Consider the following 27,556-nt stretch of genomic DNA (forward strand, 5'->3'; position numbering starts at 1 on the left):
ATTTTAGATATAATCTCCAATTCATACCCACTTTAGGTCATTGAATCAAGAGCGAAACGACTTTGAATTCCTGAATTTTCCAAGAATTCACGCCCGCCTTCCAACTATATTATTCATAACCTCCCCAAGTATCAAAATCGAGAAACGCTCAAAAGCGAAGCATAAATTTATCGTAGCCGATTTTGGATAATCATCTTCTCAGTTAATTCTTCAAAATCTAGATCTCCAATTCTTTCGGAAACCCCACAAAGTAATAGAAGAAAGCAAGTAAGGTTCCCACACCCCAAAACAAATATTCTGCCAAAGCTTATGAATGCCCGTCATAAGGAAACAAACTTCGCAGGGTAAAAGGGCGAGTCCCAAAGTTACAACAATTCATAAACAACAACAATGATAAATCGAAGATAAATGCAAAGCTCGAAAGTAAATAACACTTGAATCATTAAGGTAAAATACATCTATTGATAATTAATAGCATTACACTGGAGGCATAAAAGCCCGAGAAACATTGCAAAAAATAAAACAATACATATAAAATCAAGCCAAACTGTTTGAAGCCGCGAAACCAATACCACCTCCCTGAGTCACCCTGAGAGCGAATTTGAACGGGTCCAACATCTCAGTAGAAATTATAGCATATTGGAAGAACCTCATTGTCTGTTCCACGACTCGCTGGCGGACTCCAAGCACATTCTGCATAGTCTATTGAAGAGGGTCACGAAGCGCCCACTTCAAACCTGCCACCTCGTCCTGGAGAGCTTTCAAAGCCTCTAAATGGGCCTTGGTTCCCTGAAGAAGGGTTTTCCGATGTTCCTCCACCTAGCGAGTATTCTCCTTAACAGAATCAGAAGCAACCTAATACCGCTTCTCCGCATCCTTGAGGGAATCCTCCGACTCAGTCACACGAGCAACTTTCTTAGAAGGTTTTGTTAACAACAATCATTAGATTCAGGTGAAGTTGAAGAAACCCGATTATCCATGTCTCCTGTTACTGACCGATGTAGACAAATTTATAATGAAGATGCAAGAGCATAAGAAACAACATTTGTGAGACATATAAGACACTGAGTAGAAGAAGTTAGAAGACCAACAAAATTTATTTTGTATTAGTATTGTAGTATATTTTGCTTTATATGTATATACTTTATCGAGTTAATTGTCTAAGTGTTTTGTTAAAAATGTCAAAAACTTAAAAAAATTTCAAAACTCATCATTGCTTACTGTTATTTTAAAATATTCGAAAAATTTGATATGTATCTGATTTTTAAAAAAATTTAATATGCAATATAGATTACGAAATTAAAAAAAAAAGATATATATGCACCTGATATTTGAAATAGAGGTATTCCTTCATACATTCACTAGAAAGCAATGTTTTTCTTGTCAAAAAATTTAAAAATTTATAATATTTCATTCGTATAAACACAAAAAATTAAATTTTTTTTAGAGTATATGATATTTCTACGTACAAACACAAAAAATACGGTGTAATTCCAAAAAAACCAGTACTAGAAAACACTTTTAAAAATTACAAAAACATTAATGAAAGGCAAAATGGTAAAATACTAGTTGAGATGGGGGTGCGGCGATAAATTGGGGGATGGCAGGATAAATTCTAATAGCGATAGACTAGTGGGCCTTGTGAACCAAAGCTAAGCCTAGTCCAACAAAGATGCAAGCTTAAACCAGTACTAACATTTTTTATTTTATTTTCCAATTTCATATTCTAATTCCAAGTAGTTGCAGTAGTACTGATTTTTGAAGAGAACGAGCCAAGTGCGAACTCGAAGCAATGGATAGAGAATGAGGTTTAAAACCGGGAAGCGGAAGAGCCGCGATGGCGCAAAACGAAGCAATAGACCGCCGCGAGCGTCTCCGACGACTAGCACTCGAAACAATAGATCTAGCAAAAGATCCATATTTCATGCGCAATCATCTCGGTAGCTACGAGTGCAAACTCTGTTTAACTCTCCACAACAACGAAGGAAACTATCTCGCACATATTCAAGGCAAACGCCATCAAACCAATCTCGCTAAGCGTGCTGCTCGTGAAGCTAAAGATGCTCCCACTCAACCTCAACCTCATAAGCGGAAGCTTAACCTTAAGAAAACTGGTATGGAACCCTTAATTCTTGTTTATTTTGTTTATTTGGTAATTGGAATGATTAATTGGATATATTTTGTTTGTTTGCAGTTAAGATTGGTCGTCCCGGGTATGGTTTAAAAGCAGGGTTGGCTAATGGTTTTAGGGGTGTATCACTTTAAGATACTATCTGGCAAAGACTTACCTATCAAGTCTGCACAAGTAAGTTCTCTTCATCAACTTAATTAAGTGCTTATTCGATAATTGCTTATTTTTTGGATTGACTTGTTCGAGTTTATTTACTGATTTAGTACTTGTGATGATAGATGTTGAAATTAAGAGTAGTGTATATTATTTTTTATAAAGAATTTAGAATAGTTTTGGTGTTGACTACCAACACTCTTCCAGGCAAAGGTTGAGGAAGCAATGGAAGTAGTGAGCCCAATCAAATAAGGGATCATTTTTTGGGCTGATCATTTTTTGGTCCAGCAAGCAAGTAGTGAGCCCAATCAAAATTTAGTAAGAGACTTTCCTAATATTGTAATCAAACACTAACTGAAATAGTTGTTGTAACTGAAACAGTTACAGTAACTGAAAGACTAACCGAAACAGTTAGTTACTCTAACTGATTCAGTTTATAACTAAAACACTTATGCCATACAACTACATTATAGAGTTAACCATTTGAATCACAAAATCCTCATTGGGAATCATCATTTCAGCAGTATCCGATATTTCAACCCAATGGCAACTTTCATTAAAAATGCTCCCACCGGAAATCCCCCCTAACTCTTCCCCATAGCACTTTAGAAATTGATGCTGCCAATACCGAACGACTGAAGACTATCGCCATTTATGCTATTCAATACCTTTTAGTATTGGGCATGGTAGTTGGAGTTCAATTTCAACCATCCATACGCGATACAATTGACAACAACAACCGCTACAACATAATTTATTCTGATTCTGTTGCAGTTTTACACGGGCTTTTTTCAGTGTTAATTTTAATTGCCGCTCTTGCAGAACCGACGAATAACCACAAAACAGAAACTGGCATAATTCTTCTGTCAATCTTGGGATTCGCATACTTCTTCTCAAATTTTCTTTCAAAAGTTCAAGGTTTGAGATCTTTGTTTATCTGGTTCTGTGCGTTGGTTTTGGTTCTAATATGTAGAAAAGCCTGAGAGCTTTTTCATCATTGAAAGAATAATCCCACTGCAAATCCTATCTCAACGACAACCTTGGCGCTGAAGTCAACAACTCTGACACAAACACAACCAACCATAACTTCAACGCATCTCCTGAGCATGTAACTGACGCAGTCGCGACCAGTTTAGAGGTTGAATCCAGCCGCTTAAACGCAGATGTGTCCGGTCGGAACTCTTATGCATCTGCCGAAGATTGACAACTAAGTTGTATATCTTAGAATTTAACATCTTGTTCACTTGTATACTCTTTGTTCTGTGTATAATTGATCTAAAATCCTTACAAGATGATACTTTGATGTATGCCCCAATCTTCACCTCTTTGTTTTCTTTTGTGTGCTTGTTTTTGTTTGTTTCATTTATTTTATTTTTAATCTTTCATTCTTGATATTTTTTATATTTATTCTTTCCCATGTTATTTTTAATCAGTCAAAACAAAAAACATGAGTGAAGAGACTAATGCATAAGGAAATAACCAAACTTGACTAATTAATCAAAGAATAGGAAACTGAGTTGAGTTGATAGTAGTGTAGAGACATTAGGGGTTTAGATTATATATATATATATATATATATATATATATATATATATATATATATATATATATATATATATATATATATATATATATATATATATATATATATATATATATATATATATATATATATATATATATATATATATATATATATATATATATATATATATATATATATATATATATATATATATATATATATATATATATATGGCCGATCGTTTAAACAACTATTATTTTTTTTTTCTTTTTATTTTTGTTGGTGAATTTAATAGTAGTTCTTGTTTGATTTCTTTCTATTACTATACATGTGTGATACTAATAGAAATTATAACATGTCATGAAATTAAATGACATAATTAACATATTTCAATAGAGCACAATTAGAATTCATTAAGGCAATTTCAATAAATTACTTAAATAAAGAAAATTAATTTAAAATATTTCTCTCTCCGCTAACCTCAAACTACAACTCTTAAAATAAAAATCACCAATTATACTTATTCTACCATATATATATATATATATATATATATATATATATATATATATATATATATATATATATATATATATATATATATATATATATATAACACAACCACAACTCATTAGGGAAACTCATATAACCTATTATTTTAGAATTTTTTTTTTTTTTAAGTTAAATATTTTTATCTTCAAAAAAGAATTATATTTATCCTTACTAACATATACAATTTGTAAAATCTCTAAGTAGCAATCAAAATAAAAGAAGTTGTACAAGATATTTTCAATTATGTAATTAAGGACTCATGTGTCTCTAACAATCAGACACCTACAAACTTTACTGTTTTGTTAGATTTATTTTGTAAGCAAAAACTTTTCAAATTTGATTTACCTTCAATTATTATTATTATTATTATTATCATTTTAGTTTAAGTTTAAAAATTTATATCACATTATTTTTATAATATTATAATTTTAAAATTATTTTCAATTAAAATAATTTATAATTATATATTCAAAGTTATTTATTTGAATTATCTCAATTATTAATAATATTATCAAACTTATCTGAGCATCGCACGGATGTACGTCTATTACTATACATGTATCGCGTGATAGTAATATAAATTATAACTCTGTTTAACTCTCCACAACAACGAAGGAAACTACCTCGCACATACGCAAGGCAAACGCCATCAAACCCAATCTCGCTAAGTGTGCTGCTCGTGAAGCTAAAGATGCTCCCACTCAACCTCAACCTCATAAACGGAAGCTTAACCTTAAGAAAACTGGCATGAAACCCTTAATTCTTGTTTATTTTGTTTATTTGGTAATTGGAATGTATAATTGGATATATTTTATTTGTTTGCAGTTAAGATTGATCGTCCTGGGTACCGTGTAACTAAACAATTTGATCCGGACACTAAGCAAAGATCACTCCCTTTTCAGGTTTTTCTTGGTTTCTTAACCCAAAAATATATTCTTTCAAGTTTAAATGTATATTGAATTATAGGTAAAAATTGCTTAAATAACTTATTTGGTACAATTAAATAGACAAGAGGATTGTAAAAGCAATTTAGCTTAAATTATACATATAAGCTCTGAGGCACTGGCTGAAAATAATAGGCGTGTCTGTGTCGGTGTTGTTTCCATGTTTGTGTCTGTGCTTCATAGCATATAAGTTAGAACCTTTTAGTTCTTAGATTTTAATGGTTATATAGTTCTAACCAATTTTGGGAAAACTAGGAGGATTAGGAATAATGATAATATACAAAAAGATATAGGAATAAGAGGACTGTGAATGGAAGTGTTAGACAGAAAATTAGGGCAGCGCAGAGTATATTAGTAGAAAATTTGATGGGTTGAGTCTCATAATAGTTGGGTTGTTTGGGTATGTGTTGACTCTTAGAAATGACAGTGGAGTAGTTTGGATAAAAAATACTAGTATATAACTGCATATACTAGGGGAACAGGCAGGGACACCAGGTATACTATAGGTCACACCATTAAGAGGGATTTGGATTGAAATTGTTTGTAATTAGGCACAATTTATTTATGATATGACATTATGATGTGATGATGTTGCTTATTCCATGTATACGACTCAGCGAGAGAAGGGTCTGGTGGTGACGGTGGTTGTTATCAATTACACTTCTTCTTGTGGGTATTAGGGTATAAAGAATGTTATGATAGAAGTGAAACTGTTAGGTAGAAAATCAGGGCAGCACTGTTGTGGAAAAGATGGTGGAGTTGTATATTGGTTGGTTTATTTGGGTATGTGGGGAGAAGACTTGTAGAAACATTAGTGTGGAGAATAAATTAGATGAAGGATCATAAAAAAATTAGATGAAGTTGCATATTGGTTGATTTTAAATGGTTAGTCTTTGAACACAGTTCATTATAGGACATTATGATCATGATGCTGCTTAGCCCATATATTCGACTACGTGCAAAAAGATTGTGGTGGCGGTGGTTATTGATGTCAATAAACTTCTCCTCGTGACTTTCTCAACATTGAATTGTTCTAACACTGTTATATATGATAGATTGATAGTAATATAATTTCTTTGAAAATTTCTATTGATGCAGATTGAATATCCTGAGACGGAAGACCTTGCAAAGCCTAGGCATCGATTTATGTCCTCCTATGAGCAGGTAAACTGTTAAGGCAAAGTTGTCAAATTATTTGTTGCATGTAGGCCATCTTTTAACATTTCCGTTTTTGTGTGTATAGAGGGTGCAACCATTTGTGTGATTGTGAAAGTTAATAATTCATGCATATGTATCATCCAAGCAAAACCAAAAACTTTTCAAAAGAAAAAGAATGCTCACTGTGTTCTTGAAGAACTTTTTTGTAGATAAAACATCTTCTGATGATTTTTTTTTCTTGATATCAAAATATGCTAATTAAAACGCACTTAATCTTTAGACATCATAGAACCAGTTTGGCCGGTTTATCAAAATCTTTGCATTTTAATTGTTTTCCCTTGTGCAAACTAATGATTCAAGCAAGCAGTTAATTGTGGAACTACGATGAGTATTTCCATCCTTTCATGCATTCTCTTTGTTCCTTTTGGTTGTGACATGCATGCATTATTGATATTTTATTTCCACTAGCAGCTACTGACTCCAGAATTGTTGCTATGTCTGCAGCTGCAGTTGTATTTTAAAATCAAACCACTAGAGGTAACCAAACGACAACCACCTGCATCTGTTGGTGTAAGCCCTAGAGGCCAATACTTTTGGTACTTTTATCAAATTATTTATTAATAATAAAAGGCATTTTCTTTATTATGGTTGATTAATAAAGTCCCTGGAATAGATACTCCGTTTAATGTATAATCATGAGAACACATTAAACATAAGGACACTATTCTTAAAGTATCCGTAGTCGAGCTTTAGTGTGAAGTGGGATAACATTAAAGCATTAAGACTATTATGTTTGTAGACTGATGATCACATCTCATGGATCATGGATAAAGAGTTATCAAGTCTTAAACATAGGTATGAATATTAGGAGTAATATTTATACCGGATTGACCCGCTATGAGAATACTATATAGAAAGTTATGCAAAGTGTCATAAGTTATTCTCATGGTGATAATAATGTATACCACTCTTCGACCTGAAACCACTATGGATCCTAGATGTAGAGTCGAGTGCTTTATTGCTGATCCAACGTTGTCCGTAACTGGATAACCATAAAGACAGTTGATGGGTACTCCACGAAGCATGCTGAGGGACATGAGTGTCCTAGATGGAATTTGCCAATCCTGCGTAACAGGATAAATGTCTATGGGCCCAATATTGAACTGGACAAGGATGACACGGTCTATACCTTGTGTTCAATATATACATAAGGGCAAAGGGGTAATTATACACATAATTATTATCACAGGAGGTTTTGTCAGATCACATGACATTTTCGTGACTTGGGTAGCAGTGATGTGTTGCTAGATACCGCTCACTGTTTTTATGTTAAATACGTGATTTAATATAATTGTCAATGCCGCGAAAACCTATAGGGTCACACATAAAGGACGGATTGATGAGAGATAGAGTAACTAAGGAACACCGTAAGGTACGGTGCACTTAAGTGGGAGACGAAATATGGTAAGGTACCAAATACTTAAGTGATTTTGGGCATATTATAAGATATGGGCCAAAATACACTTAAGTGGGCTTTTTAGCTTGAAGCCCACACAAGTGGTTCTATAAATAGAACCCCTTGGGTAGAAGCATTGTCACTCCTTTCCACTCAGACTGAAATTCAAGTAGAGACTTGGAATTTTGTTTCCCTCTTTCTCTCACTCAAAGCCTTCATTCATAACAGCTAGCACTGCGATTGAAGGAATCCGTTCGTGTGGACTGAGTAGAGACGTTGTCATCGTTCAACGTTCGTGATCGCCCCGTGGATTTGTATCAAAGGTTTTGATCATTATCAGAGATCTGCACCAAAGGTTTGAATCGCCACAAGAGGTAACGATTCTATCACTAATCATGCCCATTCGTAAGGATCACTAAATGGAGAATTTTTTAAATTTCGTTGCGCCTTGGATGGCAATTCTCCAACAGCATCTACTCCCAATGGCACCACATCACCCGGTGTTCCTCCAAGGCCAATGCCCCCAGCATCACAAGCTCCATTACAACCACCACCACCTCCTCCCCAAGGGCTGCCTCCTGGCGCACCTTTGGGAAATCCTCCTCGAGCCCCTCCACCTCCAATGTCAGGATCAATGCCTCTACCACCTCCTATGTCTGCAAATGGTCCCAGACCTGTACCCGGTGCAATGCCGCCTCTTCCACCTCCAGCTCCCCTTGGCGCTCGACCTCCATCAAAGCCCCCTCCACATCCTTGAGGGAATCCTCCGACTCAGTCACCCGAGCAACTTTCTTAGAAGGTTTTGTTAACAACAATCATTAGATTCAGGTGAAGTTGAAGAAACCCGATTGTCCATGTCTCCTGTTACTGACCGATGTAGACAAATTTATAATGAAGATGCAAGAGCATAAGAAACAACATTTGTGAGACATATAAGACACTGAGTAGAAGAAGTTAGAAGACCAACAAAATTTATTTTGTATTAGTATTGTAGTATATTTTGCTTTATATGTATATACTTTATCGGGTTAATTGTCTAAGTGTTTTGTTAAAAATGTCAAAAACTTAAAAAAATTTCAAAACTCATCATTGCTTACCGTTATTTTCAAATATTCGAAAAATTTGATATGTATTTGATTTTTAAAAATATTTAATATGCAATATAGATTACGAGATTTAAAAAAAAGAAGATATATATGCACCTGATATTTGAAAAAGAGGTATTCCTTCATACATTCACTAGAAAGCAATGTTTTTTTTGTCAAAAAATTTAAAAAATTATAATATTTCATTCGTATAAACACAAAAAATTATTTTTTTTTAGAATATATGATATTTCTACATACAAACACAAAAAATACGGTGTAATTCCAAAAAAACCAGTACTAGAAAAAACTTTTAAAAATTACAAAAACATTAATGAAAGGCAAAATGGTAAAAATACTAGTTGAGATGGGGGTGCGGCGACAAATTGGGGGATGGCAGGATAAATTCTAATAGCGATAGACTAGTGGGCCTTGTGAACCAAAGCTAAGCCTAGTCCAACAAAGATGCAAGCTTAAACCAGTACTAACATTTTTTATTTTATTTTCCAATTTCCAATTCTAATTCCAAGTAGTTGCAGTAGTACTGATTTTTGAAGAGAACGAGCCAAGTGCGAACTCGAAGCAATGGATAGAGAATGGGGTTCAAAACCGGGAAGCGGCGGAGCCGCGACGGCGCAAAACGAAGCAATAGACCGCCGCGAGCGTGCCTGACGACTAGCACTCAAAACAATAGATCTAGCAAAAGATCCATATTTCATGCGCAATCATCTCGGTAGCTACGAGTGCAAACTCTGTTTAACTCTCCACAACAACGAAGGAAACTACCTCGCACATACTCAAGGCAAACGCCATCAAACCAATCTCGCTAAGCGTGCTGCTCGTGAAGCTAAAGATGCTCCCACTCAACCTCAACCTCATAAGCGGAAGCTTAACCTTAAGAAAACTGGTATGAAACCCTTAATTCTTGTTTATTTTGTTTATTTGGTAATTGGAATGATTAATTGGATATATTTTGTTTGTTTGCAGTTAAGATTGGTCGTCCCGGGTATGGTTTAGAAGCAGGGTTGGCTAATGGTTTTGGGGGTGTAGCACTTTAAGAGACTATCTGGCAAAGACTTACCTATCAAGTCTGCACAAGTAAGTTCTCTTCATCAACTTAATTAAGTGCTTATTCGATAATTGCTTATTTTTTGGATTGACTTGTTCAAGTTTATTTACTAATTTAGTACTTATGATGATAGAAGTTGAAATTAAGAGTAATGTATATTATTTTTATAAAGAATTTAGAATAGTTTTGATGTTGACTACCAACACTCTTTCGGACAAAGGTTGAGGAAGCAATGGAAGTAGTGAGCCCAATCAAATAAGGGATCATTTTTTGGGCTGATCATTTTTTGGGCTGGTCATTTTTTGGTCCAGCAAGCAAGTAGTGAGCCCAATCAAAATTTAGTAAGAGACTTTCCTAATATTGTAATCAAACACTAACTGAAATAGTTGTTGTAACTGAAATAGTTGCTGTAACTGAAACAATTACAGTAACTGAAAGACTAACCGAAACAGTTAGTTACTCTAACTGATTCAGTTTATAACTGAAACACTTATGCCATACAACTACATTATAGAGTTAACCATTTGAATCATAAAATCCTCATTGGGAATCATCATTTCACCAGTATCCGATATTTCAACCCAATGGCAACTTTCATTGAAAATGCTCCCACCGGAAATCCCCCTAACTCTTCCCCATAGCACTTCAGAAAATGATGCTGCCAATACCGAACGACTGAAGACTATCACCATTTATGCTATTCAATACCTTTTAGTATTGGGTATGGTAGTTGGAGTTTAATTTCAACCATCCATACGCGACACAATTGACAGCAACAGCCGCTACAACACATTTTATTCCGATTCTGTTGCAGTTTTACATGGGTTTTTTTCAGTGTTAATTTTAATTGCCGCTCTTGTAGAACCGACGAATAACCACAAAACAGAAACTGGCATAATTCTTCTGTCGATCTTGGGATTCGCACACTTCTTCTCAAATTTTCTTTCAAAAGATCAAGGTTTGAGATCTTTGTTTATCTGGTTCTGTGCGTTGGTTTTGGTTCTGATATGTAGAAAAGCCCGAGAGCTATTTCATCATCGAAAGAATAATCCCACTGTAAATCCTATCTCAAACGACAACCTTGGCGCTGAAGTCAACAACTCTGACACAGACACAACCAACCATAGCTTCAACGCATCTCCTGAGCATGTAACTGACGTAGCTGTGACCAGTTTAGAGGTTGAATTCAGCCGCTTAAACGCAGATGTGTCCGGTCGGAGCTCTTATGCATCTGCCGAAGATTAACAACTAAGCTGTATATCTTAGAATTTAACATCTTTTTCACTTGTATACTCTTTGTTCTGTGTATAATTGATCTAAAATCCTTACAAGATGATACTTTGATGTATGCCCCAATCTTCACCTCTTTGCTTTCTTTTGTGTGCTTGTTTTTGTTTGTTTCAGTTATTTTATTTTTAATCTTTCATTCTTGATATTTTTGATATTTATTCTTTCCCATGTTATTTTTAATCAGTCAAAACAAAAAACATGAGTGAAGAGACTAATGCATCAAGAAATAACCAAACTTGACTAATTAGTCAAAGAATAGGAAACTGAGTTGAGTTGATAGTAGTGCAGAGACATTAGGGGTTTAGATTATTTTCATTTATCTATCTATATATATATATATGGCCGATCGCTTAAACAACTATTATTTTATTTTTATTTTTATTTTTGTTGGTAAATTTAATAGCAGTTCTTGTTTGATTTCTTTCTATTACTATACATGCGTGATACTAATAGAAATTATAACATGTCATGAAATTAAATGACATAATTAACATATTTCAATAGAGCACAATTACAATTCATTAAGGCAATTTCAATAAATTAATCAAATAAAGAAAATTAATTTAAAATATTTCTCTCTCCACTAACCTCAAACTACAACTCTTAAAATAAAAATCATCAATTATACTTATTCTACCATATATATATATATATATATATATATATATATATATATATATATATATATATATATATATATATATATATATATATATATATATATATATATATATATATATATATATATATATATATATATAACACAACCACAACTCATTAGGGAAATTAATATAACCTATTATTTTAGATTTTTTTTTTTAAGTTAAATATTTTTATCTTCAAAAAAGAATTATATTTATCCTTACTAACATATACAATTTGTAAAATCTCTAAGTAACAATCAAAATAAAAGAAGTTGTACAAGATATTTTCAATTATGTAATTAAGGACTCATGTGTCTCTAACAATCACACACCTAACAACTTTACTGTTTTGTTAGATTTATTTTGTAAGCAAAAACTTTTCAAATTTGATTTACCTTCAATTATTATTATTATTATTTTTATTATTATCATTTTAGTTTAAGTTTAAAAATTTATATCACATTATTTTTATAATATTATAATTTTTAAATTATTTTCAATTAAAATAATTTATAATTATATATTCAAAGTTATTTATTTGAATTATCTCAATTATTAATAATATTATCAAACTTATCTGAGCATCGCACGGATGTACGTCTACTACTATACATGTATAGCGTGATAGTAATATAAATTATAACTCTGTTTAACTCTCCACAACAACGAAGGAAACTACCTCACACATATGCAAGGCAAACGCCATCAAACCAATCTCGCTAAGCGTGCTGCTCGTGAAGCTAAAGATGCTCCCACTCAACCTCAACCTCATAAGCGGAAGCTTAACCTTAAGAAAACTGGTATGAAACCCTTAATTCTTGTTTATTTTGTTTATTTGGTAATTGGAATGTATAATTGGAAATATTTTATTTGTTTGCAGTTAAGATTGGTCGTCCTGGGTACCGTGTAACTAAACAATTTGATCCTGACACTAAGCAAAGATCACTCCTTTTTCAGGTTTTTCTTGGTTTCTTAACCCAAAAATATATTCTTTCAAGTTTAAATGTATATTCAATTATAGGTAAAAATTGCTTAAATAACTTATTTGGTACAATTAAATAGACAAGAGGATTGTAAAAGCAATTTAGCTTAAATTATACATATAAGCTCTGAGGCACTGGCTGAAAATAATAGGCGTGTCTGTGTCGATGTTGTTCCCATGTTTGTGTTTGTGCTTCATAGCATATAAGTTAGAACCTTTTAGTTCTTAGATTTTAATGGTTATATAGTTCTAACCAATTTTAGGAAAACTTGGAGGATTAGGAATAATGATAATATACAAAAAGATATAGGAATAAGAGGATTGTGAATGAAAGTGTTAGACAGAAAATTAGGGCAGCGCAGAGTATATTAGTAGAAAATTTGATGGGTTGAGTCTCATAATAGTTGGGTTGTTTGGGTATGTGTTGACTCTTAGAAATGACAGTGGAGTAGTTTGGATAAAAAATACTAGTATATAACTGCATATACTATAGGAACAGGCAGGGACACCAGGTATACTATAGGTCACACCATTAAGAGGGATTTGGATTGAAATTGTTTGTAATTAGGCACAATTTATTTATGATATGACATTATGATGTGATGATGTTGCTTATTCCATGTATACGACTCAGCGAGAGAAGGGTCTGGTGGTGATGGTGGTTGTTATCAATTACACTTCTTCTTGTGGGTATTAGGGTATAAAGAATGTTATGATAGGAGTGAAACTGTTAGGTAGAAAATCAGGGCAGCACTGTTGTGGAAAAGATGGTGGAGTTGTATATTGGTTGGTTTATTTGGGTATGTGGGGAGAAGACTTGTAGAAACATTAGTGTGGAGAATAAATTAGATGAAGGATCATAAAAAAATTAGATGAAGTTGCATATTGGTTGATTTTAAATGGTTAGTCTTTGAACACAGTTCATAATAGAACATTATGATCATGATGCTGCTTAGCCCATATATTCGACTACGTGCAAAAAGATTGTGATGGCGGTGGTTATTGATGTCAATAAACTTCTCCTCGTGACTTTTTCAACATTGAATTGTTCTAACATTGTTATATATGATAGATTGATAGTAATATAATTTCTTTGAAAATTTCTATTGATGCAGATTGAATATCCTGAGATTGAAGACCTTGCAAAGCATAGGCATCGATTTATGTCCTCCTATGAGCAGGTAAACTGTTAAGGCAAAGTTGTCAAATTATTTGTTGCATGTAGGCCATCTTTTAACATTTCCGTTTTTGTATGTATAGAGGGTGCAACCATTTGATAAAAGATATCAATATCTCTTGTTTGCAGCTGAACCATATGAAACAATTTCTTTAAAGGTAAATAATTGCTCTAGTTTATTATTTGTCGTGTCTAAGTCCTCGAATACGTTTGTTGAGCTGTGGAAGTTTATTTGTTTGTACTTGTTAATCTACATTTTCAGGTCCCTAGCTCAGAGATTGACAAGTCCACGCCAAAGTTTTTCTCGCATTGGGACCCAGATTCTAAGATGTTTACGGTCGGTACATTTAATCCTCTTAAATATCCATGATGTAAAAGTTTGTCCATCCAAGGGTACATATTTTGTGTGTTTGTGAAAGTTAATAATTCATGCATATGTATCATCCAAGCAAAACCAAAAACTTTTCAAAAGAAAAAGAATGCTCACTGTGTTCTTGAAGAACTTTTTTGTAGATAAAACATCTTTTGATGAATTTTTTTTCTTGATATCAAAATATGCTAATTAAAACGCACTTAATCTTTAGACATCATAGAACCAGTTTGGCCGGTTATATCAAAATCTTTGCATTTTAATTGTTTTTCCTTGTGCAAACTAATGATTCAAGCAAGTAGTTAATTGTGGAACTACGATGAGTATTTCCATCCTTTCATGCATTCTCTTTGTTCCTTTTGGTTGTGACATGCATGCATTGTTGATATTTTATTTCCACTAGCAGCTACTGACTCCAGAACTGTTGCTATGTCTGCAGCTGCAGTTGTATTTTAAAATCAAACCACTAGAGGTAACCAAACCACAACCACCTGCATCTACTCCCAATGGCACCACAACACTCGGTGTTCCTCCAAGGCCAATGCCCCCAGCATCACAAGCTCCATTACCACCACCACCACCTCCTACCAGAGGGCTGCCTCCTGGCGCACCTTTGGGAAATCCTCCTCGAGCCCCTCCACCTCCAATGTCAGGATCAATGCCTCCACCACCTCCTATGTCTGCAAATGGTCCCAGACCTGTACCCGGTGCAATGCCGCCTCTTCCACCTCCAGCTCCCCTTGGCGCTCGACCTCCATCAATGCCACCTCCGCATCCTTGAGGGAATCCTCCAACTCAGTCACACGAGCAACTTTCTTAGAAGGTTTTGTTAACAACAATCATTAGATTCAGGTGAAGTTGAAGAAACCCGATTGTCCATGTCTCCTGTTACTGACCGATGTAGACAAATTTATAATGAAGATGCAAGAGCATAAGAAACAACATTTGTGAGACATATAAGACACTGAGTAGAAGAAGTTAGAAGACCAACAAAATTTATTTTGTATTAGTATTGTAGTATATTTTGCTTTATATGTATATACTTTATCGGGTTAATTGTCTAAGTGTTTTGTTAAAAATGTCAATGTCATACGGTGAACTGACTTGGGGTGTTTTGCTTTTTATCGCAATGTCGCGGATAGCAAGAGTCGCCACCGACTTTTCTTTTATCCAATAAGGAAAGGTGGAAAAGAACAGGAAAGACCTCAATAGATTTTGGGTTCGGGAGGTACATTATACAAAGGGAAGGTGTTAGCACCCTTTGTATCCATGGTTATCCATGGGCTCTTAATTGCTGGATCACTTATATTTTTGTCTGAAAAGTGTTGGTGAATTGTTTAAAAATGTTTCGAAAAGAGAGTTTAACTTTGTAATGATTCTCGTATGAATGTATACAAAGTATTTATCTCGTTTGATTTCGAAAAAAAGGTTTAGAAAAATGTAACTTGGTAATGATTCTAGTATGAATGTATACCAAGTGGTGATTTTCTAGGATTTGCAAGGTGTGAGGGGTGGAAAATGTTTTAGGTTATGATCCAGTAATTGAGAGTTATACCTTCCTAAGGTCGTTATGGGCATTTCCTATCCTTATGAGGGTAAAACTGTCCTTACTATTGAGAAGTAAGTAGTTTTATCCTTTGGATGTAAAAGGGTCATCGTAGGGTCATCGATAGGTCATTGAAGGCAACAGTTGTAAGGATACCTTAGCATTCGAAGGGACGATCATCATTTAACCGTAGGCTACACCGAAGGGTCATCGAGGGACAAAATCGTATTTTCGAAGGCAACATCCGAGGGACCATGATTTATTTTATGATGATTTAACCGAAGGGCCGTTGCTAAGTGTATCCCTACATTCGCGGGACATGACCGTTATACCGTAATACCGTAGGGCAAAAGAGAGGTCCAAGATCACATATTTAGAGGCCATGTTTTAAAGTTAATTAGGTAATTAGGGTGAATCTCCACATTAAAATCAATACATTAAAAATAATACATTAAAATTAATTACATTAAAATTAATTAAGCAATTTAGGGCAGCTCTTCACAAGGGTATCCCACAAATAAAGTGGAAGACCTAAACAACAATCTTTTCCTGGGGTGTGTGAACCTTTGCAACATTCAGCAAATGGGTTAGAATACCAAATCAGGGTGCAATCGAGGATTACACCGCAAAAGAAATCACAACAGTAATATGATCAGATAAACAATGCCTGGCTATGACAAAACATGAATGAAAAATCAGAATAGAAAAGTCGGCTACTGTCAGGTTCGCGCCTGCCTCGCCTAGCGAAGGCTTAGCGAATACTCGCTTCATGCTCGCTTAGCGACGTGCTAGCGAGCGACTGCGGATTCTGGTTTTGATATCAGTACAATTTCAACCAATTTTATGCCTTATGGCTTTCATTACAGCAATTATATGGTTAATCATTTAAGGTATTCAAGTGCACACTACAATTCACATGACAAACTTAAGATATTTTCATAAATTTAATCATAATGCCATATGCAAATTAAGAACATAAGGTAGTAATAGCAATGCCAACCTGTTTGTAATCGAATGGTAACCTTGAATTGGCCGACCGGATCGAATTGAGCGGAAGTGACCTTGCTGCCGCCGGCTTTTCCTTCAGGGTTTCTCGGAATTCTCAGGGTTAGCCTCCAGGGTTTTCCGTCTGTGAGCGCGAGGGTTTGCTTGCTAGGGTTCTCCTTTCGTCCTTTTTCGTTCTCCCCTTTTCATTACTGAAGTGCTGGTATTTATAATGCTCTTTTTCATGACCTAATGGGCTCAGAATGAAGCCCGAAATTTTCTGTTGTCTGTCAGCTTCGCTAGGCGAGCGTGTAGTGAACGTGTAGCGAACGTTCGCTAGGCGAGCGTGTAGCGAACGCGTAGCGAACAGGCCAGTTTGGGCCATTTTCTGGATTGGGCCATTCGTGAGCTGGGCCTTTGTTCCTTTGAGATCAGTGTCATAAAAATGAGTCGGAGTGCCCTGAAAAATGTCTTGAAATATTAATGGGCAAATTTTGGGGTATGACAGCTGCCCCTGTTCAATATTCTTGAACCGAGAGAGTAGAATGGTATGTGCACCATTCGTGGCCTGGAGGTGGAAGATTATTGAACACTAGAATGCCCCGAAAATTTGCGCTTGTCAATTAGTTAGTCTGGATGGAGATGGGCTTAAAGATGCCATCTAGGAAGTTTGATGATGAGAGCTTCAGAGTGCGTCGTACGTTAGAAGATATCTGAAGTCATGGGTGTCACTGGGTCATACGCCAGACCGTATAGTGAGTCATTCATTAAGTCGTCGACTTCACTGGGGATTTAGAATGGATCATACGCCGCTGGGGATAACAGATCAGAATGGATCATACGCTAGATCGTATCTGAGTTGCAGAATGGGCCGCCTGTTAGGCTGTATCTGACGAAAAGTAGTCGTACGCTAGACTACACCTCGGAATGTACCGTATGCTAGGTAGTATCTGAGGAAAGAACATCCAAATGGGTCGTATGCTAGACCGTATCGGACTTGTTGGAGGAGTCGTATGCTATGCCGAATCAGGATGAGATAAGAATCCGAATGAGTCATACACTGCTGGGGATAAAGGATCAGAATGGATCGTACGCTAGATCGTATCTGAGTTGCAGAACGAGCCGTCCGTTAGGCTGTATCGTTACTGGGGGTGAAGGATCAGAATGGATCGTATGCTAGATCGTATCCGAGTTGTAGACTGAGCCGTCCGTTAGGATGTACCTGATGACGAAGGGGGTAGTCATACGCCAGACTACACTTCAGAATGTACCGTACGCTAGGTAGCATTTGGGGCCTTGAAGGTCCAAATGGGTCGTATGCTAGACCGTATTGGAGTTGTTGAAGGTCGGAATGGATCGTACGTTAGATCGCATCTGAGTTGAAAGAGTCATATGTTGAGTTGAATCAGAATGAACCGTACGCTAGGCTATATCTGATAGTATTTGTATATGTTGTATTTGCAATAAATGTCTGGGATGGGCTTATAGATGCCATCACTAGGAGGATATCAGAGTGCTTATCAGAATGAATGTATTTGAATCTTGAATGTAATCGATAAAGATGTCCGTCTGAATGGATCTTCATTTTGACTGTATCAGGAGGATAATTAACCTGAAAAATAAAGTTAGCTTCATGCCATGTCATGATGCATGAGATGTTTTATGCTTCTGAAACTAAATGCGAACAATGTATGCATGCATATGTTGTGAAATGATGTAATGAATGAATTATGCATCGGAAAAGTTCTTCCAGGGGACTCTACTGGGGAAATAAATCTCAGTCTTCTGGTCGGAGATATTTGTATTGATGACCCTTCCTTAGCTAGGGGTATTTGACTTTTATCTGATGGCAGAGATATTCAACAGAGCCTGGCTGGGGTAGAAGAGATGACCAGTCTAGTGATGCCAATTGCTTTTGGGGAATAACTGGCTTTGCCGGGGAATAGAATTAGCAACGGATTCATTGGAAAGCATGGTTAGACCTTCTCCTCGATCCTGAAGCCTAGTAGTGATCGCTATTTCTATTTTATGCACGCATTTTTGGTAAACATCGATCATATCCAAATGCATATATTAATTCGAATTAAATCAATGGACGTTTATGCAAACAAAACAGAGAAAGTAAAACAAGAGCATTTTTTTTGAAACTAAAATTATATTGATTTCGAAAGAGGGCCTATAAACAGGCAATTTGTGTACAAGGAGACAAAAATCCTAGTAAGAGGAAATTGTCAAGAAAACAAAGAGAAAGCTATGCCGAAAACGTCCTATTGACTTTAATTCCACTACTGCCATTATGTCTTCAAGCCTCTCATCTCCTGCTGTCGGATAGAAGTGATTAGCTTGTTCAGTCCTTTGAACTTGGATGAAGCTGTCTGAGAACGGGACATAGTCATACGCTTTAATCCCTAATTTTTGCCTGGACCGCCTTTTCAGGTTTTCAATCCACCAGGATACCCTTTTTTGCCCAAGCCGCCTTTTCAGGTTTTCGACTTGCCGGGTATACATTTTTATCTGTTTATCCCTAATTTTTGCCCGAACCCTTTTGGTTCGCCGGGATTCCCTTACTTTTGCCTAGATACGTCGACCTAGCGGGTCTCTTTTATGCGTAGTATTTTTTGACTATGTCTGCGTTCACGGGATGCGGGAAGTCTTCGCCGTCCATTGTAGCTAGTATCATGGCTCCACCAGAGAATATCTTCTTAACTACAAACGACCCTTCGTACGTGGGAATCCATTTGCCTCTGGGGTCACCTTGTGGTAGAGTGATGCGCTTTACCACCAAGTCGCCAATTTGATACACCTGTCTCTTGACTCTTTTGTTAAATGCCTGGGTCATGCGTTTCTGATATATCTGTCCATGACAAACAGCCGCAAGTCTCTTCTCATCAATCAAGTTTATCTGATCGAGTCGAGTCTGAATCCATTCATCTTCATCTAAGCCCGCCTCTTTCATGATTCTTAGAGAGGGAATCTGAACTTCCACTGGTAAAACGGCTTCCATTCCGTAGACTAAAGAGAAAGGAGTTGCTCCTGTCGAAGTGCGTACTGAAGTGCGATACCCGTGAAGAGCAAACGGTAACATCTCATGCCAGTCTTTGTACGTCACCGTCATCTTTTGTATGATCTTCTTGATATTCTTATTAGCAGCCTCTACGGCACCGTTCATCTTTGGCCAGTACGGAGAAGAGTTATGGTGTTTTATTTGGAACTGCGTGCAGAGTTCAGTAATCATCTTATTGTTCAAATTAGCACCATTGTCAGTGATAATTCTTTCAGGGATGCCATACCGACAAATGAGATTATTCCTGATGAATCGTGCCACCACATTCTTGGTGACAGAAGCAAATGAGGCGGCCTCTACCCACTTTGTAAAGTAATCAATAGCGACAAGGATGAAGCGATGTCCATTAGAAGCAGTAGGTTTAATCTCCCCAATCATATCAATGCCCCACATTGCAAAGGGCCAAGGTGCGGTCAACACGTTCAATGGAGCAGGAGGTGCATGTACTTTATCCGCATATATCTGGCACTTGTGACAGGTTCTGGAGTGATGGTGGCAATCAGCTTCCATGGTAGACCAATAATACCCTGATCTCAGAATCTTCTTGGCCATCGTATGTCCACTAGAATGAGTCCCAAAAATACCGTCGTGCATATCTCCCATAATCTTTTCTGCTTCCTTTTTATCCACACAGCGAAGCAAAGTCGAATCGTGGTTACGTTTGTATAATACTCCATTACTCAGAAAGAACTTAGCGGAGAACTTCCTCAGGAATTTTTTGTCATTGATAGATGCCCCCTCAGGGTACTCCTGAGTTTCTAAATATCTTTTTACTTCGTGGAACCAAGGTTTTTCCCGTACTCCCTCGGTGTTAAGTTCATAACAGTATGCCGGTTCATCTAGTCGCTCAATGGTGATCCTGGGAGCTTCATTGTCCCATCTGACTCTGAACATAGATGACATGGTAGCTAATGCGTCTGCCAACTGATTCTCTTCTCGTGGGATATGTTCGAATGTTATCTCTTCAAAGTATGGGATTAATGTCATCACCCGTTCTCGGTAAGGGATGAGATTCGGATGCTTAGTGTCCCATTCTCCTTTGATCTGACTGATTACTAATGCTGAGTCTCCGTACACACTCAAAAACTTGACCCGCCGGTCTATAGCAGCCTTGAGTCCTAAAATACATGCTTCATACTCAGCCATATTATTGGTACAATGAAAACATAGTCTAGCAGTGAAAGGCGTATGGTAACCCTCGGGAGAAATGATTACCACACCAACACCATTGCCCAATGCATTAGAAGACCCATCGAAAACCATAGTCCATCGGGATCCTAGTTCGGGTCCTTCATCCGGTCCAGGTTCTTCATAATCAGTAACAAGCATGACATCCTCATCTGGGAACTCAAAATTCATAGATTGGTAATCATCCACTGCTTGATGAGCCAAATGATCGGCTAGCACGCTTCCTTTGATGGCTTTCTGGGTAGTATACTGGATGTCGTACTCTGTTAGAATCATCTGCCATCTTGCTATTCTTCCGGAGAGAGCGGGTTTCTCAAATATGTATTTGATAGGATCCATCTTAGAAATCAATAAAGTGGTATGATTCAACATGTATTGTCTTAGTCGGCGAGCAGCCCAGGCCAAAGCACAGCAAGTTCTCTCGAGCAGTGAGTATCTTGTTTCACAGTCGGTAAACTTTTTGCTAAGGTAGTATATGGCATGCTCTTTTCGACCAGACTCGTCATGTTGCCCTAACACACACCCTATTGAATTTTCTAACACGGTCAAATACATGATTAGAGGTCTTCCTTCAACCGGTGGCATCAGGATCGGAGGTTCCTGGAGATACTTCTTGATTTTGTCAAAAGCTTCTTGACATTCCTCATTCCATATTATCTCTTGATTTTTCCTCAGTAGCTTGAAGAGGGGTTTGCAGGTGGCGGTCAAATGGGAGATAAATCGGGCAATGTAATTCAAGCGTCCCAAGAAACCTCTGACTTCTTTATCTGTACTGGGAACTGGCATTTCTTGAATAGCTCTCACCTTGGCCGGGTCAACCTCAATCCCTTTACCACTGACAATAAAGCCCAGGAGTTTGCCGGACCTTACCCCAAAGGTGCATTTGTTCGGGTTCAACCTCAACTTGTATTTCTTCAACCTCTCGAACAGTTTGTATAAATGATCGAGATGTTCCTCCTCAGTATGAGATCTGGCTATCATGTCATCCACATATACTTCTATTTCATGATGGATCATATCATGGAACAAAACCACCATAGCACGCTGGTACGTTGCCCCTGCATTCTTTAAACCAAATGGCATTACTTTATAACAGAACGTGCCCCATTGCGTCACAAACGTAGTTTTCTCCATGTCCTCAGGCGCCATCTTAATCTGGTTGTAACCTGAGAATCCATCCATGAATGAGAACACCTTGTGTTGAGCGGTGTTATCTACCAGAACATCAATGTGCGGGAGTGGAAAGTCATCCTTGGGACTCGCTTTATTCAGGTCTCGGTAATCTACACACATTCGCACCTTACCATCCTTCTTTGGCACTGGTACCACATTAGCAACCCATTGAGGATAAGAAGTAACAGCCAGAAAACCTGCATCAAATTGTTTCATCACCTCGGCTTTGATTTTCTCAGACATTTCAGGACGCATGCGACGAACCTTTTGCTTAACAGGACGACATTCTTCCCTCGTTGGCAGTCGATGCACTACTATATCGGTGTCCAGTCCTGGCATGTCTTCATAAGACCAAGCAAAAATCTCTACATAGTCATGCAACATCTGAATCAACCTTCTCTTGACACTGTTTTCCAAGCCTGCTCCTATTTTGACTTCTTTCTTGTTTACTTCAGTGCCCAGATTTACAGTCTCAACTGACTCCTCGTGTGGTTGTATAGTCCTTTCTTCCTGCAGTAACAGTCTGGCAAGTTCTCCAGGTACTTCACAATCTTCCTCACTTCCATCCTCGGCTTGGTAGATCGGATTTTCAAAGTCATAATGAACAGTAGTAAAACTATTGTCAACAGGATCCAGAGTGGGTATGGATCTGCAATTCGTTACGTGAGTGTGTGTAAGAAAACATAGCTCGTTTGGAAGATGACAGAAAAGATAAAGAGCGCAATATTTGAATGCAAAAAGTCCATTGATTTATTGAATATGAATATGCTTATGAAGATGACAAAACCCTTAACAAATTAGCTATTGTGCCCCGGGCATAGACACAACGCTTGGAGAAGTTCAATTGTAAAAAAAACAAAAATTTGTAACACTAAAATAGAAAATAACAATTACTCCTGACTAAAGGAAATCGGGATAGTGTCTTCAGCCTTCCAATTATTGAGCCCGTCACCAATTGTTGGGAAAATCCAGCTATCTAGGTCGCAATCGCTGTCAGCATCTTCTACAGCATTAATTTGACTCTTGTCAGAGCTGAACCCCAGGCCAAATTTGTCAGACTTGTACGATACGTCGATCAATTGACCCCAGCCAGTACGACCACCATCTTCAACCACGGCTTGAGTGTCCTTCAGATAAATCATAGCAGGAGGAGCACGAATAACCTTGGGTACACAGAAAGTTGGCTTAAGGACAGGATTGGTCGGAGGAACTACTTCAAATGACTGACAAGGAGTCTCAATGAATTCACCATCCATCTCGACGTATCTGAAGGTATGCACACTACTGACAATGTACTCTTCTTCTCCACACACGGTGACAATTTTGCCCTTTGCGGGATACCTCAACTTTTGATGGAGAGACGAGGCTACAGCGCCTGCCCCATGAATCCAAGGGCGTCCCAGTAAGCAGGAATAGGCAGGACGAATGTTCATTACATGGAAGGTAGTGTTGAAGACTTGAGGTCCTATCTTGATAGGAAGGACTACTTCGCCATGGACAACACTCTTCGCACCATCGTAAGCACGTACCACAATGTCACTAGGTTTCAGTTCAATGCTTTTACAATCCAGCTTATCCAGCACAGCTGTCGGCAGCACATTCAAGGAAGAGCCATTATCGATCAACACATGAGACAAAGTGATTCCCCTACACTCAATGGAGATATGCAGGGCTTTATTGTGATTCTTTCCCGCTGGTGTCAGGTCAGCATCGGAAAAGCCTAGGCCATTGTCAACAGCCAAGTGAGCAACATAATTTTCGAACTGATCGACAGATGTTTCCTGAGGCACATGAGCAGTCTTCAAGAATTTTATCAATGCATTGGCATGAGATTCAGAAGATAACAGCAAGGATAACATCGAGATCTTAGACGGGGTATGGCCCAACTGTTCTACAACATCAAAATCACTCTTGCGAATGATTTTCAGCACTTCTTCCATTTCTTGTTTGGCAACATCTTCGGGAGTAACTTCGACCGGTGTCTCTGACTGAGAAGGATTGACTGGTTCCTTTCCTCGAGTTTCAAGGACAGGAGGTGAGATTTCTGGAGAGAAGATCCTTCCGCTTCGAGTAATTTTACTAGTCCCAACAATGCCACTAGTATTAGCAGCATTATCCACTTGCTTCACGCCATGGACGTAAACATCACCGCCATAATTCCACGGAATAGCTTTGCTTGAGGAATACGGGATCGGGCCAGGTGCAGTGATGATTAGGGGAGCAACCATGGGCTCAGCAGTAATCTTCACAGGCGCCCTGGTAGCGGTAATCTTCACTGGAACTTTGGACCTAGCAATCACAGATATTTCTTCAATAGGGTTTTCCGCCTTAGGAATCCTTTCGAAGAGAACTGTACGATCGTCCATCAGCCGTTGAATACCATTCTTCAATTTCAAACAGTCCTCGGGCCGGAGTATGCAGAGATTGCAATCTTCAGCACAACCTGGAAATAAACCAGCTCGCAATAAATTCCTCTTTATGATCGGGAGAGGAGATGTTAAGTCCGCCACATTGGAAACATGATCATCATCATCCACGGCATTAACCGTCTTGTCATGATTAGGCATAGGGGAAGTGATGACATTAGGGGTCTCCGGAGGCTCAAACTCAATTTCTCTAGCTTCGATCATATCCTGAATCTTATTCTTCAATGACCAGCAATCGTTTGTATCATGCCCGGGGCTATCGGAGTGATATGCACACCTGGCATTAGGGTTATAACGAGAAGAGATAGTGTTGGGATTCGTAGGAGGATCTCTGAGGGTGATCAAATTTTCCTTTAGCATTCCCTGCAGTGCCTGTGCCAAGGTCATATTGATCCTGGTAAACTGCCTTCTTGGCCTGTCTTGTTTGGGCTGGAAGTTTTGAGATGGTGGTGCTGCAATCGTAACTGCTCCAATGTCGTGGTCACGGTTTTTCTTGTTACGACCCTTTTGACCGTACACAGCATTTGATTCGTTCCTCCCCTGATAGGACCTTTTGGTGCTTGCAGAGGTAGCCGCCTGTATCTTTCCACTTCGGATGCCGCTTTCAACACGTTCACCTGTTAATATAAGTTCAGTGAAACCTGATGAAGAACTTCCCAGTAGATGGCTGTAGAATGGGCCGGTCAGTGTGCCCATGAACATGTCCACCAATTCTCTGTCAGTCATAAGGGGTTTGACTCTGCCAGCCAAATCTCTCCACTTTTGAGCATATTCTTTAAAGCTTTCTTTAGATCCCATAGTCATATTCTGCAACTGTAGCCGGGTAGGTGCTAGTTCAGAGTTATACTGGTACTGTTTATAGAAAGCTGTTGCTAAATCAGTCCAGGTGCGGATGTCAGAGCTCTCGAGCTGATAATACCATTCCAACTGTGTGCCAGCCAGGCTCTCTTGGAAGAAATGGATCCATAGCTTCCTGTCAGTGGTATGCGGCTGAATCTTTCTCACATAAGCTCTCAGATGCATCTGAGGACAAGACGCACCATCGTACTTAGTGAAAGTGGGGATTTTGAATTTGCGAGGAATGGTCACATCGGAGACCAGACCCAAACTTTCGAAATCCAGACCGGGCGCCTTCTGACCCTCCATAGCTAGCATACGTTCTTCCAGCAACTTGTACTTATCATCTCTTGGAGAGTACTGTTCATTTTCATAATCTTCATCGTCATCCTCAGGGTTGGAGAAATCAGCATTCTCTTCCTCTGAATCATTCTCCGCCCCCTCTTCTGGACCATTCGGGATTCCAAACTTGACTCCTGTGGCCTGTCCTTTACGCCTTCTTCCCGGGTTAATGAAACTCACAGCTTTCTTGTCTTTCTTCTTTTCGAGCAAAAGAGCCTTCAGTTCCTCCTGCCCCTTGGATAAGCTTAGCATCATCTCCTTGAATTGAGCATTCTGAGTTTGGAGATCTTTGACAGTTTGTTCGAGATCCATTTTTCTGTTTGTAATCGAATTGTGAGAACATTGAACTTGTAAAATACCTGTTATGCAGTGTTATGTTATGTTATGCAATGCATGAAATGTTTTCAAGGACTTTTGGAATTTAACTTTGCGTAAATCACCAACGAGAGAGAAATGTTTATTGCTAATTTCTTTGATCAATGTTCATTACAAAAGGAATAATAATAAAAATACAATGAAAGCTCAAGTCTCCCAGGGGCGACTTCTTTTTGGGCGAAGATACGCATTGAGTCTTCGTTCCTCATTAAGCTGACTGGTAAGTTCTAACACTTTCTTCCTTTCTGCGACGAACTGAGTCTCGAAAGTATCCCTTTCTTCTCTCAACTGGATCCAGGATCTCTTTAGTTCCTCAACATTGGTAGGCATATCTGGATAAGGAATGATCTGAGGAGCACCTCCTTCAGCTTCAGGTTCGACAATCTGAGGTCCGATTGCAAGATATGGCATGACAAGTTCACGAGCTTTGGCGCGTACCCATCTGAGATAAGGTTCCATAGGAATAAAATTTTTCTGTCCTAACATACCTCTCTTCACCATGCCCCAAGCTCGTACAAATCTTTGACGGAGGCCTTGGGAATCGTTGTCATAGTCGAACACAATGCCTTCGATGATCATTTCATGTGGACCATCTCTTCGAGCACAACCAAATTGTCGCAGAGCTAAAGCAGGATTATAAGTAATACCTCCTCTTATTCCTAGGAGTGGTACGTTAGGGAACTCGCCACAACGGTCAATGATGGTAACATTTTCCTTGAACTGAGGACACCAACAGATGTCTGGGTGGGAGAGCGACATTATCCTTTGAGACCATTTCAAATTCTGCTCGTTCTTCAAGACTGATTGAGGGAGGTGCGAAATAAACCACCTAGACAACAAAGGTATGCAGCACATGAGAGTCCCTTGCTTCTTCATGGTACGAGTGTGAAGGGAATGCAAAATGTCTCCCAGCAAGGTAGGTACAGGGTTATGAGTGAGAAATATCTTAATAGCATTCATGTCTATGAATTGGTCTGGATTAGGGAATAACACCAAGCCATAGATTAGCAATGCCAGGATGTCTTCGAAAGCACGGACATTCATAACTTTTAAGAATTCTCGGGCCTTATTTGTCAGGAATTTGG

The 27,556-nt window shown here is 37.8% G+C and overlaps 1 protein-coding gene and 1 pseudogene across 1 annotated transcript in view; both read left to right on the top strand.

Moving 5' to 3' along the window:
- Positions 1-1,785: 1,785 nt before the first annotated feature.
- Positions 1,786-27,556, top strand: part of LOC127094263 (uncharacterized) — a 35,027-nt gene continuing 9,256 nt past the window's right edge. The window contains exons 1-2 of the mRNA XM_051033121.1: positions 1,786-2,114; positions 2,195-2,213. Coding sequence (XP_050889078.1) covers positions 1,838-2,114; positions 2,195-2,213 — 296 coding nt within the window. The 5' untranslated portion in view covers positions 1,786-1,837. The remainder of the gene's footprint in view (positions 2,115-2,194; positions 2,214-27,556) is intronic.
- Positions 9,580-15,317, top strand: LOC127086326 (uncharacterized; annotated as a pseudogene).

This window comes from Lathyrus oleraceus, chromosome 1 (genome assembly GCF_024323335.1).
Source record: "Lathyrus oleraceus cultivar Zhongwan6 chromosome 1, CAAS_Psat_ZW6_1.0, whole genome shotgun sequence".
Classification (NCBI taxonomy): Eukaryota; Viridiplantae; Streptophyta; class Magnoliopsida; order Fabales; family Fabaceae; genus Lathyrus; species Lathyrus oleraceus.